Source organism: Oreochromis niloticus, unplaced genomic scaffold (assembly GCF_001858045.2).
Source record: "Oreochromis niloticus isolate F11D_XX unplaced genomic scaffold, O_niloticus_UMD_NMBU tig00008478_pilon, whole genome shotgun sequence".
NCBI classification, from domain to species: Eukaryota; Metazoa; Chordata; class Actinopteri; order Cichliformes; family Cichlidae; genus Oreochromis; species Oreochromis niloticus.
The window spans coordinates 19294-35936 of record NW_020329214.1 but is presented as its reverse complement, the minus strand read 5'-3'; the positions used below and the strand labels follow the sequence as shown (position 1 = coordinate 35936).

The window sequence follows — 16643 nt, the reverse complement described above, 5'->3', positions numbered from 1 at the left end:
TTTGTCACCATGGTGATTTAAAGGGACTTTTTCCTTAAAGATTGTATCTGAAATAACTTCGGTATCATAGCAGAGACACCACAGCTGGTGTATCTGTCAGTGTTTGTACTCTCTGTACTGGAACATAAAATACAGAAGAAATTAGCAGGAAAGTAGAAATGGCTGAGCTTTTCAGATTCAACATGTTTGTCTATGAAGTGCATGTGATGCAAAATGCAACACATGTTAATTGTGTGACTTTAGGTGCTTTAGGTTTTCTCACTTTCTGGGTGATCATGTCTTTAGGTCGCTCTTTTAAGTTTGTTTTTTTAACCACAATATAACCACAAACAATTTCATGTCTCTGCTTTCACCATCACCACTGACACATCCATGCATACATGTTCTTCCACTTATACGGTTAGGGGTCATAAGGACGGTGGAGCTTATCACAATTGCCACAGGGCAAGAGGTGAGGTACACCTGGACAGCCCAACAGTCTCTCACAGGGCAAACACAGAGAGAAAGAAAACTAGATGTACTCACACCTGTGAACAAACACCACAAACACAGGAAGAACATGTGAAGGCAAAGTCCCAGACATGAAGCCACAAGCTTGTTGCAGTGAGACGACCACCCGAACCACCACACAGACAGAGCGCTCATGAAAATACAATAAAATAAGATCCTGTCACATGTTTAACTGGGATACTTTGTTACTGAAAAATAATAAAGCCAACAATTGTGATAAAAAGAAACAGAAAACAATTCATTCAAAAGTAAATTCAGTAAATATCTCCTGCAATACATGGATTCTTCACTAGAGGGCTCTTTGAGGGGGAAATAAGTAAATGAGGAAGTGATGGTGTTAAAGCTGAATGCAGTTTGTCTGCTGACACACTCACACAAGTCAGTCATTCCTGTTAGACAGATGTTGATTTGAACATTTATTCATGTTTCTGATATTTCTGAAACTCTGAGAGCAGCAGCAGTAATCAGCTCTTTATAATAATCATACATCAACTTTCTGATTAGAAGTGAAAAAACAGCCATGTTGTTGGCAGAAGCTGGATGTTTGTTCATGGGTTTCATTCTGTGTCTCTCAGGTAGGAATAATTTGTTTGTCCTCCTCATGATGACTGTGATGATGTTTGTGGAAGGCAGAAGTTTTAGTGTCAAACCTGCAGAGAGTTACACAATGATTTTAGAAAACAGGAGATTCGCAGTTAACAGGATTTTGACTTGTTCTGCTGTTCTGAACTCTCAAGTGTATCAAAGCACCAGATTGTGATCCTTCACAGTAACATGCTGTCATCACAGATTAGCACAGAAAAGAAAGTTAGCATAAATGTTCACCATGTTTTCTAATTACATGTTGTGTTAAAGGTGTTCAGGGAAAACCAAACAGCATCTGTGCCTTGAAAGGTTCATCAGTGAATCTGCCCTGCTCACATCAACATCCCACTGCAAGAAATAGCTGGTACACTGGACACTGGACTGTCTCCAAGATTGAACTCTCTACAGATGAAACACATGTAAAGTACAGCATGTCAGCAGAGAGTAATTTCACTCTAACAATCAATAATCTAACAGAGAGAGATGCAAATTTTTACTGTTGCATTAAAACTGCTGACACATCAAAGTGCCAACAAAGTGGAATTCATCTCCAAGTTACAGGTACAGTGCTTTTTACAAATGCATGACAAATGAATGAGTTTATGAATGATCAGTGTATTCATGTTGGTCATGTGACTTCTCAGAGCTGCAGGTAAAGGTGATTCCTGCCACAGAGGGACAGACAGTAACACTGATGTGCAGCAGCAGCTGTCCTCTGACTGAAAAGCCTGCAGCCTACATCTGGTACAAGAACAGAGAGTTTCTCTATGAGGACTGGTCTCCCTGGTACCAAGAGCTGCTCAGCAGTGAGGAAGCAGTCACATACTCCTGTGCTGTCAAAGGCTACGAGGATCTCAGAGCCCCTGAAGTCTCTGCGGGTGAGTCATGATGGACACCTCCTCATCATGTTATGAGATGTTAAACACAAACACTTTACTGTTCAGACTCTAATGAATTTACTGAAAGTTGTTGGTTTTTCTCAGATTCCATCACAGAGACCTGCTTCAGTGTGACCTATGCTAAAGGGAGAATGTGTTCTTCTCAGCAGACATCAGTGGACGAGTCCTGCTCCATCACATATCCCAGAGGTGAAGCTCTGGACAAACTGCATTTTGAAATCTCATTTTTATTTGTTAATTCATTTGACATGACAGAGATTAACTGGTGGAAAATGTGTTTATCATCTCCCAACAGAAATTCATGTCCAGAGGACTCCTGCTGAACACAGAGGTCACATCAGACTGACCTGTAACAGCAGCTGTTTTCTGACTGACCCTCTGATTTCCTTTGTGTGGTATGAGAACAGAAAGCCTACAGTGAAGGAGGGAAAACAGATTCTAGTTCCCAGCTCTAATCGTGACAGTTTGTCTTGTGCTGTAAAAGGTCTTGAGGATGTGCGCTCTGCTGACGTCTGTGAGTAAACTTATTGTCTCTCCACTTACAAAGTATTACCACCACTTCTTGCAATTATGACTAATCATCACACTGGTTTCCTGTAAAGTTCAGGATCAGTTTTAAAATGTTGGTGATCACATCACAATTTTCAGCTGCAGATCCAAAACTCTGGAATCATCTCCCTCTTCAGATCTGCTCATCTATGATACTAACAGTATTCATCTCCTGACTTCTCCTTAGCTTTCTCAGTCTCAGCCAAGAGTAACTCAGTCTGTCATTTTCCCCAGTGTATTTCTTTCTTCATTTATACATCTTTTTTTTTTTTTTTTTTTTCGTCTGTCCCATTTGGTTCTTTAGCCGTCAGAATTGTTGTCTGAAGACCAACAAGGATACCAAATGGATTTATTTTGCCAAATGGATCATCATGGCATTGCCGTATTGGTCCATTTGATCAAACTTTGTTGTTATTATTTATTTTATTTTCAGTTGTTACAGATGGGACAGACATGACTGGGGGATAGGAAAGGGAGAAAGAAAGAGAGGAAGGAAAAGAAAAACAGAAGGGAAAAGGGACAGTGAGAAAGGGCACTTTCAAAGACAAAGAGAAAAAAAAAATCTCCTGGATCACCTGTTGAGAGAAAAAGAAGAGAAGACAAGGAAAAAAAAAAAATAAATAAAAACAAAGCAACATACTAAACACAACACCATCACGTTAATCTAGCTAAGTGTGAACATCAGTAAATACTAAATATTGAAAGTTGTTGTGCAGCACGCAGGACAGACAGCGCACAATGTGCTTTGAAGTAGCAGCTAAGAAAGGTGTAGTTTATGTCTACAAACAGTGAACACCCGTGTGGATCAGCGCGCTTGTATACAAAAGGTTTCCCCATATAACGGTCTGCTAGAGGGTGTGGAGGGCCATATACATCTTTAACATTTTAATTGCATTTATTTATTTATTATCATTTAGTTACTTTTTATTAGTAGTATTAGTAATTATTAGTATAATTAAACATAATTGTTACTTGTTGTGCAGTACGTTGGTCAACATCTGTTTAAATGTGTGATATAAATCAACTGATTTGACTAATTAAGTTAAAATATCTCTCTTCTCTGTCTCATCCATATTTCAGGTGTTAATGATTCCTGCTGGAGGTTGAATTATGTCCACAGCAGAATCTGTGCTGTGGAAGGATCTTCAGTCAACATCTCCAGTAAATACTCACATCCTGACTACGAGCAGATACAGTCTAAATGTTGGTATAAAGTCAAGAGAGAAGCTGAACAGCTGACTGAGGATCCAGATCATGTGGAGTATGATGACAGCATGAAGAACCAACACATCCTCAGATTAAAGAAGCTGAAGAGAGATGACTCAGCAGAATACAGGTTCACCTTCACAACAGAAAATGAAGAAGTGAATCAGTCTGATTTTCCTGGAGTTACGCTGATTGTCACAGGTAATTACAGCTTGTTTGACTCACTGTTCATTGTTTAGATCCCAGTTAGTCCTGTGTGTTACCCAAATAAGCTAACAGAAACTAATCTAAGCTGGTAGTGAGGAGACTCACCCAGCTCTAACAGCCTACAGCTGCATGACTACTGCGTTGCAGCTTGATGATGAAATCCACGAGCAACTCCAGAGTTAGCTGCAGCTCTGCTCACCTATGTTTGCACTTGTTACTTTAGTGGTGAAAACAGATCCCAGGTATGTGTTAGTATAAGGACTAGAACAATCTGTGAGAACAATTTGAGAGATGCAATATTTATACACAAGTTTTCAGCTTTACTGTTACTGAAAGAGTTAAAAAGAGAATGTCCACAACTTTAGACTTTAAATGTAGTCTTGGTTGCTTTGAAGGAGAGAGAGCATCAATGAGAAGCAGTGACTCAGCACAGAATCACCAAACGTCTTCCAGGATTCAGTCCAACACTGCAGGAATTCCAGGTCATAAATCCATTGATTATGGTTCAATTCTCTCAGGTTTCCTACTAAAAATGTCCTCCAGTAATGTCACAGCTGTCACACGTACAGTAAGATTTGTACATTTCTGGCCCTTTGAACATTTACTGTCAGTAGGTTCATTTTGGGTTACAAACCAGTTTGAAGCACCATCATTCATCTATTTCTCATATATGTAAACTGGTCAAGGAGACACAACCTGATCCATGATGGAGTCATCAGACCTTTCAGGATGTTTATACAGACTGATGCAATTTTATTTCCTCACTCAGTCAGTGATGAAAGTTTTTTTTAGTCTAAAAGTTCTTCTGATTCAGTCCATTCATGGTTATCAGTCCCCAGATAGACAGAAAGAACAGACAGACAAATGTTAAGTTATGTGAGCAATTAAATCTGTCATCTCCTACATAGAGTTAAAGCTCTTTATGTTATCATGTACAATAAAATCTTTACTAAATTATGTCCTTTAATTGTCTTAAATTGAATACAGTTCTCATATTTGTAAAAGAAAAAAATATTCTCTCAGTCACTTTGTAACACTGACACTGAACACCAACCTGCTGTTTATAAGAAATATCTCTTACAGTTACTGACAAGTTCAAGTGTTTTTCAGAGCTGAGAGTGAAGATGAGTCCTTCTGCAGTGGTGACAGAGGGTCAGAGAGTCACACTGACCTGCAGTACCAGCTGTCCTCTGACTGACAACACAAACTACATTTGGTACTTGAACAGTCGACCTCTGACCCCGAGAGAGAACCAGAACAAACATCTGATCCTAGACCCAGTCAGCAGGGAGGATGCAGGAAGCTACTCCTGTGCTGTGAAAACCAACAAAGATATCAGCTCTGCTCCAAAGACTCTCACTGTCCAAAGTATCACAGGAACATGGACACCAGCAGCTGCAGGAGTTTCTGCAGCTCTGCTGCTTTTAATACTTCTCACTGTCTGCTGGTGGATCAGGTGAGCATCACTGTTTCTCTTTCAAACTCACATTCACACACTAACCTGACACCATCTGTTCACTTTTATAATAACTTATTTCATTAACCAGAAAAAGGAGAACTTCTAGATTATCGCCAACAAGTGAAACAATGGACAACCTGGAGCAGGTAAAGAAAATAAATCTAACAATTCTTCTACAACAGAGGAACATCCCCCTGATCTATCTAGATTATTCCTTCATGCACATCAGAGCAGCTTCATTTTAACAGATAATGACATAATACTTCTGAGTCTCTACAGTCAGAGCACGGTTCTGCTGTAGTTCTCATCTGAGGTTCTTGATTTCAGAATATATTGTTTCTCTTATGTTCTGGTTTTCTGCAGGGCTAATTATTTTTTAGATAATGATACAATAAAGCCTGCTGAGCTTTTTGTAAAACAATTAAAACTACAACTTGTTCACTTTGTGATACTGGAAAAACTACCAGTAGTTGAAAAAAAGTCACATTCGTAAACTCATATTCAACCTTCATTCCAGCAGCTGAGTAAAGCTAATATTTTATGCTAACTGCCCCAAGCTGTTCCTAGAATGACCTTGGATTGAATTTAACATGTTATTTCTCTTTTTTATCAGGTACATTTTGGTCCCCAGCATGACGACATCTCAGCTCAACCAGCAGAGCAGGAACTTGACTACAGCGAGATCAATTTGTCCAAGAACCAAACAGAACATCCCTACTCCACTGTTCAGTCATTTCAAGAACAGGAGCATGTCCCCTACGCTGTTGTCAACTTCAGAGACAACACAACACCTGAGTGAGTTTGTTTTATGATTATCAATAAAACTGTAAACGAGACGTATATTACAAGAACTCTGTAGATTGCACACAGTGGACTGTACAACATCCTGAACAAGCTTGAAGTCACAACAAACAGGATGCATACTTTCTTATACAGTTTCTTCATATTTAAAACATTAATTCTTCTTATACTTTCACACATATTTTAATTTCTTTAATTAATGCATCATTTTTCTTACTTTCAGACTCAATGATCAGGCTGTGGACGGTTAGAGACTGTACAACACATCAACCTAAAGAAGATGAAATATAACAACACATCTGCCTGTACAGGACTTGAATTTCTTCTGTTCATGATGTTGGTATTGCATTCACTCTTTCTATTTACTTTTTCTGATGAGTATGAACACACTGTGGTCACTCTTGACAGGGTTCTTTCAAACCCTCATAGGAACTGAAACTAATACATTTGAAATAGTTACCAGCTCTTTATGTTGAGACAATCGCTCCCAGGCTCTGTCTGAGCATCAAAAGCAGCTCTTTATCTATATGTCTATATTAAAATGTGTTTCTTAAAGTGTCTTTCACACATTAAAAGGTCATCATTATTTCAGGCTTTGCTCAACATGACAGCAAAACTGTTCTAAAGATCGCATTAAAGAAAAAACAAACAGTGGAGCTCAATTTCCTGTCAAGTCAAAAATGTCTTCATCATAAATCCATTGGAGATTTAAAGGACAGACTTCATATTTATGCACATGTAACAAACATTTTGCATTACAAATAGAATAATGAATTTTATCCTTAAACATATTTCATTGTATTTTCTTTGTCTGTGCAGATCAAACAAACAAACACAATAAAATCAAATATTTTCTGCTGAACATGAAACACATTTGAACTGATTCTCAAAAATCTGCCTTTTTAGGTTTTTGATGAGTTTTGGCAAACAACATTTGACTAACATGTGTGTCTCACCTGCTCTTGTTCCCTCTCTGTTCTGTCCTCATTCTCTCTCTCCCTCTCTGTTCCTCTCTCTCCCTCTTTGTGCTGACAATCAAGCCAAACACCAACATCATCAAATATACAGTTGAAACCAGATATTTACATACTCTTCAGATAAAAACACAAACACTTTTTTAATTGTAACATCAAATCAGACTAAATGTTTATTTTTTTTAGATTGATAAATATAAAAAACATATTTATTAACTTTAAGAGTAAAGAGAGAAACTATCTGTATTTCTTAATTGTAAATGGCACCAAATTGTATTCAAAACTGAGCCACACTTATGGAGCTCCACAATTCTTTTCCTGGTGTTTTGGTTGACATCTCTTGATTTTCCCATTTCAAATAAACAGGCTCTGTGTTTTGCCTTATATGCATCCACAGGTGTGCCACCAATTTACTCACATGGACTCTACTAACCTATCAGAAGCTTCTTCAGCTCAGAATGGAATCGTCTGGAGTTTTCTTATTAATTAACAATAAACTTAGTGTATATGTACTCCTAAAATTGATGAAAGTGATTAAAACAGACAGCTCCCTCTTTTTATTCTGACATTTAACTAATTCAAAAGATATTTCAATATTTATTTATCTAAAACAAAACAAGTTTACTCTCAATTGATGTTTAACAGTAAAAAAAAATCTTTTTATGTTTTTTCCCTAAAGTGTATGTAAACATCAAATCAAATCAAATCAAATCACCTTTATTGTCACGTCGCATGTGCAGGTACACTGGTACAGTACATGCGAGTGAAATTCTTGTGTGCAAGCTTCACAAGCAACAGAGTTGTGCAAAATACAATAACGTGCAACAAGCAAAATATAAAAATGGTTAATCTAAAAAGTAATAAATATATGTACCATATATAAAGGTATATACATTACTGAATGTGTGTACTAAATATGTTTTTCTACGTGTGTGTGTGTGTGTGTGTGTGTGTGTGTGAGTGTGTATATACATGTTTTACAAATGAAATAGAGTAAACAATAAAATAAGATATATAAAATATAAAATATACAGAGGTAGGTATGTGCAAAACAGTGGCATTAATGTACAGTATGGAGTGCATAATGTTGAAGTTCCAGTAGTGAGGGTGAGGTGTCTATGACGTGTTCAGCAGTCTGATGGCCTGGTGGAAAAAGCTGTCTCTCAGTCTGCTGGTACGGGACCGGATGCTGCAGAACCTCCTTCCTGATGGAAGTAGTCTGAAGAGTTTATGGCTGGGGTGACTGGAGTCCTTGATGATCCTCCCCGCTTTCCTCAGGCACCGCTTCCTGTAGATGTCTTGGAGGGAGGGAAGCTCACCTCCAATTATCCGTTCAGCACACCGCACTACTCTCTGGAGAGCTTTGCGGTTGTAAGCGGTGGTGTTGCCATACCAGGTGGTGATGCATCCAGTGAGGATGCTCTCAATGGCACAGCGATAGAAGGTCCTGAGGATGCGGGGGCTCATGCCGAATCTTTTCAGTCTCCTGAGAAAGAAGAGGCGCTGCTGCGCCTTTTTCACTGTCTTGTTTATGTGTACTGACCACGTAAGATCCTCAGCCAGATGTACACCAAGGAAGCGGAAGCTGCTCACTCTCTCCACAGCGGCGCCGTTGATGGTGATGGGGGTGTGTACTCCTCTGCACCTCCGGAAGTCCACTATCAGCTCCTTTGTCTTTGCGACGTTGAGGGTGAGATGGTTGTCTTGATGGTTTAAACATCTGGTTTAAACTGTGAATATACTGCTGTGTATTGAAATTCCTCTTGTTTTGCATAGAAATATATTGAACAAAATACAAAGCATAATATATAAAATAACATCTACCTGAGTTTATCTTTGAAAGAAGCCCCTTATGTCCATTGTTATGTTCATCAGTACATAACTGAAACCGGTTTAGAGTGCTTTATTTAGCCATGGAGGGTAACAACTGAAAATATGAAATAAACACACATGTAAGCTAAGACTCTCTAAAAAACACCATTTTTGTTGTTCGGCTTTTCATTTTGCCATTTGTTGATTCACTCGAAGAGCAAGTAACGTAATATGGGTCAAGTAACCATTTTAATATCAATCAATCCAGATCTGGGCCATACCAGTTTTGCTGTGTGGGTTGTCCATGAAACAGAAACAGTAAAACAGCAGTGGGTTAAATGCATTAGATTAAATTATTTTAAAGTTGTCTGTATAGAATCTCAGTCATCCAGGTCATGGTAGTTTGGACTTTATTCTTTAACGTCCTGCCATCCATCCTCTTCTGCTGGGGCTGGAGCCTATCATAGGGAAAGAGGCAGGGTGCACCCCGGACAGGTTACCAATCTGATGCAGGGGCGACACATTCTTTAACTTTAATAACTTGTTTTTGGTATGACTCCATCAGTCTCTCACACTGATGTGGAGGAATATTGACCAACTCTGCTTTACAATATTGTTTAAGCTCACCGAGGATTGAGGGCATTTATTTATGTACAGCCCTATCACAGTCCCACCACAGCATTTCAGGTTTGGTCTGGGCTTCAGATGTTTAACATGCTAACTGAGACTTGTAGAGTTATTATTTTCATTGTGCTTCTTCTATTTTGGGGGGAATCAAAGTGAACTCACCCAACCAATTTATCCAGGCAATTTAACTAATTGATCAGAAAAAAATGCAAACAAAAATAATAATTTAATTACAGTATCAATACCAGTTTAGAGCTCGTTACTAGCGGCATGTCTCAAAAATGTGTAATTTGTTTTAATTTTTTTTTAAAGTCTTTGAAAAATGTTTAATATAACACTTCAACAGGCATGCAATAGTATTTGTACACCATCAAGGAGATTCCCTATATGTATGGTGTGCAGTGTCTCTCTAAGGAAATGTGATGAAACTGGTGGCAGGCCTTAAAAACATACTGCTCATCTCCTGTATCTTAAAACATGTCCTTAAGAAATAGGAAAAAATATAACAAAGACCTGACACAGGACATGAGAGATGCATCTGGCCTGTCAATGGTCTTAGTGTAAGGGTGACTGTCAAGAAGCCATAGTTAAGGAAGTGAAACGGAGAAAAAGCTGAGGTGTGCCAATTTACACAAGAACTGGACTGAAAATCAGTGGAAACAGGTCTGATGGACTCAATCCAATGTGAATATTGTGGTTCAGTGAGTGTCTGTAGCTGCTGTAAAGCAGCTGTAAAGCTCCGTGGAGGTTGTGTTCTGGTATGTGGATCCATATAGACCAGTGGTGTTGGGGATTTTGTCAAAATTGATAGAATTATGAACACAAGAAAGCATCACTGCTGCAATTAAATTTCACTTTGATTTTCAGGGTGGGCAGCATGGTGGTACGGTGGTTAGCGCTGCTGTGTCACAGGAAGAAGATCCTAAGTTTGACTGAACCAGTCTTTCTGTGTAGAGTTTCCATGTTCTCCCTGTGTTTGTGTGCGTTCTCTCCAGCTACTCTGGCTTCCTCCCACAGCCCAAAGACATGCAGTTAGTTAGGTTAGGTTAATTGGTGATTCTAAATTTCCCATAGGTGTGAATGTGAGTGTGAATGGTGGTCTGTCTCTCTGTGTTAGCCCTGTAACAGATTTGGGATCTGTCCAGGGTGTACTCCAGCCTAAACAATGTGATATCAATCAATAGATCAATATAACAGACATGAGGCTTAACATTGCATTCAAAGTCAGTATAAATAACTCAGAAAGTCATTATATTGCTAAGGAAGGAAGAAAAGGTTCAAATGTGGGTCCCACACATAAGGCAGAACTGGTTCAACATCACCGCAGCTGCACCTGAGAATACTGCTGATGGTCTGGTGGCATTTTAGGCTCCCTTTTATCACACAGCTTAAGGGAAACCTTTAATGACTTGAGTGTATTTGTAAGTGAACATGAAGAACAAGTGAAAAAGAAAAGGGAAGCGAACACTCCAGTCAGAGGTAGATTAACCCACAGTGTAGGGAGAGGCGGAGACTTACATGACACCATCACAGTGAGTTTACATTTCCTTAATACTCGGTCCAAAAAAGGATAAGCTGTATAACTTCTTCATTGGTTCATATGTTAGAAGAAAACCTGATAAACCACAACATGATCAGTGCTAAGGTCACATGATGCTACATGAAGCATCTTTAAACAGACTTTAGCAGGTTGGTTGTTTCCTGGGTTAGCTTTAAACCACTTTATACTCATATTTCATTGTAAAAGTGGAAGTCACTGTGGTCAAACTGTCAATCAGTCGAGAGAGCACAACAACACAGACATTACAGTTTTTAGTCAGACACACAGCTCACTAGTCTCTGTGCTCCATTCAAACACTCTTCACAGCCTCCATTTGTGATTTTCTTGTGCTTTCAGTTGTTCAGTAGTAATTTTACCAGAGACTGGAGGACCTCCCTGTTCTCATCAAATACATCTGAGTCTCCCACAACATGTCGACCAGGACCATGTCAATGTGTGAGGATGCTCCACAGAAGATTTTCCACCGAAGCAGTCTCGTGACATCACTCTAACTTCAGCCTTTGACTAAGTTATGATGATTGATGGTCAAACAGTGCGTTTTGAAGTAGCGCACAGGGACAGATTATATAGAGTTAGTCTTGACAGTCACAATAAGGAAGAACACACCCAGTTGTTGGTTTCTAAAAGCTGCCAAGAAATTATCTTCCAGGCAGCTCATTACAACCTGATGGCTGGGGTATGACAAAACTCTGGAGTGAATGATGGCCCAATTTCATTGGCTTGGCATCCAAGGTTCCAAGGATAAAACTGCCTTCTCCACTCCGTACAGTTTGGGCCAATTTGTGACACTCCCATTTGGCTTGTTTGGAGACCTCATCACCTTCCAGTGCCTCATGCATTGCCGGTTTGTAAAGAGTTTTTCAGATCTGACCAGGCCCTTAACCAATCTCACCCGAAAGGTTGCCCCAGATCTAATCCAGTGGATGGAGTAGTGACAGGCATTGTTCATGCAGATGAAGAAGGCTCTCTGTGGGGAACCTGTGCGCCACCCTCCCAACTTTTCCCTCCCTTTTGTTCTGCAGACTGATGCCTCAAAAAGAGGGCTGGGGACAGTTTTGTCAGAGCAGGTAAGGGGGGTCGACTGCCCTGTGGTTTGCATCAGTCGGAGCGGGAAGCCAGGTTCTGTCACAAATACCGGGCGGTATGTGCCCGAGGAGGGGGGCGGTGTTCACAGAGGGGAAAGTGGCAGCGAGGAACGAAAGAATCAGGGAGGGTCTGTAATGAGGGGAGGTCCAAAGGCAATACAACAGCCAGAGCTAGCCTGGATGACTCACTGGCCTAAGTCGATTGATGGGGGTATGCAGGGTATGGTTTGTGGCTTAGCTGCAGGTTACTGGTGGAGCAGTGGGTTGTGAATTGGCCAGGGGAGGCTGGCTCGCACAGCCAGGTCTGTCAGCCTTCACGCCAACTACACCATCCCTATTTCAGTAGCTACTGGGGCCCAGAGGAGAGTGCAAGGCGGAGAGGGCAGCTGAAAAAGTGCATATATTTAAAAATCACTCTAAATAAAAACACTGTTCTACAATTGTTGAGTGCCTTCCTACTACAGTAGGATTATTGTGATTGTTCCTTTTTTGCGTTAGCTTGTGTGCTCTGTCCAGCATGAAATGGAGAGACATAGTAGAGACAAAATTAATCGACAATATTGACAATACTGTTGATTAATTTGTCTCTAAAAACACCACTACAGTAAAGGTTCACCATTGTTGCTGAAGAGGTTTTGGATCTACATTCATGCTTCTTTTCTTCTGCAGGCTTGCTTACAAACCACGTGTTACAACAGAAAAAATCGTTCAAACTGAGCATCAGAATGAGGAAGAACGGTTATTTAAGTGACACAGATGTTGGTGTCAGAGAAGCTGGCCTGAGTATTCAGAAACTGTTGATCTGCTGGGATTTTCCCACAGAATGATCTCTAAGGTTTACAGAGAATAATCTGAAAAAGAGAAAATAAGCAGTGAGCAGCAGTTCTCTGGGTCAGAATGGCCAGGCAGCTTTGAACTGACAGACAAGAACTGTTAGTCAAATGACCAATTAATACAACTGGGGTAACCAAAAGTATTGTAGTATAAGATAAGAAGAGCATCTCTGAACATAACACACGTCAAACAGATGACCTACAACAGCAGAAAATCACACCAGATGTCCCTCCTCTCAGCAACGAGCAGGAAACTGATGCTACAATTTCCACACAGTCACCAACATTAGACAACAGAATATTAGAAAAACAGTACTTGGTTTGATAAGTTTCAGTTTTTTCCTAGAACATTTCGACTGTATCATTAGATGCTGGGAAAAGCAACATGAAACATCCTGGCTGCCTGTTGTATCAGCAGGTCAGGCTGCTGGTGGTGTAACGGTGCTGAGGATATTTTCTCGGTACATTTATGATCACAGTGTACTCATCTTCTGATTGCTGTGTTCGGCAGAATAATGCACCACAAGGTTAAAATAATGTCAACCTGGTTTCTTGAACATGAGTTCCCTGTACTTCACGGGAACCAGATCTCAATCCATTACAGCACTTTTGGAATGTGGTGGGATGAAAATTCACATTATGAATGTGCAGCTGATAAATCTGCAGAATCTGTTTGATGCTGTCATGTCAATATGGACCAAATGTGGGAAATGTTTCCAAAGTTAAGACAGTTTTGAAGGGAAAATGGGGGAGCAATATGTACCTAATGAAGTGGCCGGTACATTTACTTTTACATTTACTTAGTGTTTAATAATATTTAAAAGAACACAAAGCAAAGCTAAAGTGTGTTCAGCTCAGGCCCAGTTAATCTTACATTCTTTATCACGAAGAGTTTATGTTTTGGAAAAATTCAAAATGTTAATCATCATATTCAGTGTTCCCAAATAAGGCACATAAGGGAGCTCTCCTCACAAGTTGTTCTGACATAAGTAATGAAGTAATGCATGGTAAATGTAACTACACTGCATCGAGTTCAAAATGATCACTTCCTGTCTATCAAAAAAGGAATTTTTAAAAATTATTTTTCACAACTTTCCAGGACTTGCTTCTGTACGCACACACACACCTTCATCTGTCACCTTCTTATGCCCTCCAGGTGGCTCTTCTGTGTATCCTGCTATTAACACGTCCTCATCCTTCCAGCCTGTAACAACAACAAAGCACTCAAACAGCACAGGACACGACTCCTTCATGAACAGCACACACAGTCTCAGTTTCAGTGTTGTGTTCACACACAGGCTTTGTTTTCAGGTTCCATTGCCTCAGTGAAGTGAAAGTACATAACCCTCACATTAGAATATGAGTGCTGAAAATTCCTCTGGTGCCATCCAGTGGTATGTTCAGTGCACTTCACTGTCTCTGTTATTACAACATCCGAAAAGGAAAGAAGTGTAAAGTCACGCTGTCATAGTAAAAGAAGTTCTTAGTAAACAGAGAAAAATCTGAATTTGAACCAAATAACAAAAATATCTTAAAAATCTGGTCTCAGATTTATTATTTTAGTCTTTATTCGAAAGCCCTTCTACACATATCTGAGCAGGTTAGTAATTTTCTTTTTAGTTTCAGGAAAAAATGGTGCCCCCAATTAAGCACAGAGGGGTAAACGCAGTGTATTGTGGGTTGGCTTACGCTGTCAACAGGTAAGCATTTTTCCAGTGACATGGGTGAAGAAAGAAACACATATTTATATATATAAATTACCAACTGCAGGCAGTCTTTACCTTTCAATCTCAGGCCTCACGCCTGGGAGCTCGAGTGTTGTGTGCAGTTCCTTTGTCTCGGACTGAGCTCTTCAGGACAGAGATCTTGGATGTCATTTCTAGTATCTGGTGGAGCCACGGACCTAGCTTAAGGTTCCAGCTATTCACTATTCTCACCACCTTTCCTCAACATCTGATGCAGACCTTGCTCATTGGGCGATGTCTGAGTTTGTATGCTATACAGTTTGATGTCACCAGTGCAGGGGAGGCGACTGACAACTGCTCCACTCCGTAGTCAGTATCTGTAGCCCGTCTTGTTAATGATCTTAGTGAGTGGGCTGAGGCCAATGAAAAACAGCAGTTGAAACAGAACATCTCCTCTGTAGATCCTGCAGTTGATGGTGACTGTTCTCCTGGCTTTAAATTAACCTCTAGTGTTGTTCCCCACACCCCCCACTGATTTGTGATGAAGGCTCTTTGGTCCTGTTGATCTTGTACAGTTCGAGGCATTCCAGGATCCATGTCAGCAACATTGACTCACAGACAATGTTCCCTCTAATTTTTCATGTGACTGAGCAAACACACAAACTCCCTGAGCGGACTCTTGGACCACTGTGAGCAACAGCAGACGTGTGCACTGTGGTCACGCCAGCATCAAATCCATCCAAGTGTATTTATTACAGTAGTTCCCAAACCTTTTTTGCTAGGCCCCCTTTTCTTTACAAGAAAATCTTTGGGCTATCAATACATTTTTTTTAAAAAATGTCTCTCTGTGCAAAATGGGTTTAAAAATGTAAACAACGTGCTCACAATGCAGGGGAAACAAATTCCATCGGGGATACCTACCTTTGTACCACCGCTGTGCAGGTGAAGCCAAAGGCAAGAAATGCTTCATCATATTTTCTAGTCTTTGGCTTGGAAGAAAGTTGGAAGCATATTTGGCGATGCCTCACCCTCTGCTTTGCGTTTGCAGTGTCCAAGCATTTCTTTTTTTTTTTCCAATTCATGCAATAAATAAACATTTCAAGTTATTTATAGAACAATCAGGTGTTTTGCATGCCACAGAAATTATTTGTGCCACTCCAAAAAATAATTCCTGTCCATTATAAGATAAAGGAGAACATCACAAGCCTGACACCTGCAGGCCTGACAACAGGACAGCATCATTCCTCCTGTTTTAACCTGGAGACGGCGTTTACACTGTAACCTGCCTTTGGTGGCTTTTTGGCAGCAACTGTGACATTCAGCAGTCGCCTCATTGTTCTACACAACACACTAACTTTAGACTCCAAACACGCTAAACGTCACAAATCTCTCACATCTCAAAACTCTCTCTCTCTTTCACCGTCGTCACTCCTAAAACTTCCCCCTCTTCCTTATTTTCCTTCCTCCTCATTTTTTGATTGGTCGACAGGATACATTTTTCCACCAGTAGGAAAGGGTGGAGATTTTCTCTTTTGGTTTTTGACCACCCTGAGTCTTGGGTTGACATAACATCTTGTTGTTATGTCATCTTAAATTGATCATGTGATTGATTTACCACTACTACTTTATTATTGGGGAACAGCTCCCGGTAAGCTGAAGACAGCTTCAACCATCTGTGTGTTGAAAAACAGTAACGAGTCCACACCACATTTTCTTCTTAGTACCGCCGATGTAACAATAGAAACAGTAATTATTCAGATTACTAGTTACTGAAAAAAGTAACGGCCGTTATTCCCATCACTGATAAAGACACGATTATTTGCATTTCCACTACTCATAAACTGGTGTCA

General features: G+C 40.0%; 1 protein-coding gene across 1 annotated transcript; it reads left to right on the top strand.

Moving 5' to 3' along the window:
- Positions 1 to 892: 892 nt before the first annotated feature.
- Positions 893 to 6473, top strand: LOC109194496 (uncharacterized). Its single transcript, XM_019356273.2, has 11 exons — positions 893 to 1085; positions 1366 to 1656; positions 1740 to 1973; positions 2079 to 2183; positions 2290 to 2508; positions 3624 to 3950; positions 4352 to 4438; positions 5067 to 5412; positions 5504 to 5561; positions 6029 to 6210; positions 6440 to 6473. Exons 1-11 carry the CDS (start codon positions 1031 to 1033, stop codon positions 6465 to 6467), a joined length of 1932 nt encoding a protein of 643 aa, XP_019211818.1. The 5' UTR covers positions 893 to 1030; the 3' UTR covers positions 6468 to 6473.
- The last annotated feature ends 10170 nt before the right edge of the window (positions 6474 to 16643 follow it).

Coding starts and splice junctions, on each gene's coding strand:
- LOC109194496 (XM_019356273.2), top strand. CDS start 1,031: ATGTTGTTGGCAGAAGCTGGATGTTTGTTCATGGGTTTCATTCTGTGT. Junction 3,951..4,351: donor AGTTACGCTGATTGTCACAG/GTAATTACAGCT, acceptor GTTGCTTTGAAG/GAGAGAGAGCATCAATGAGA. Junction 5,562..6,028: donor CAATGGACAACCTGGAGCAG/GTAAAGAAAATA, acceptor CTTTTTTATCAG/GTACATTTTGGTCCCCAGCA.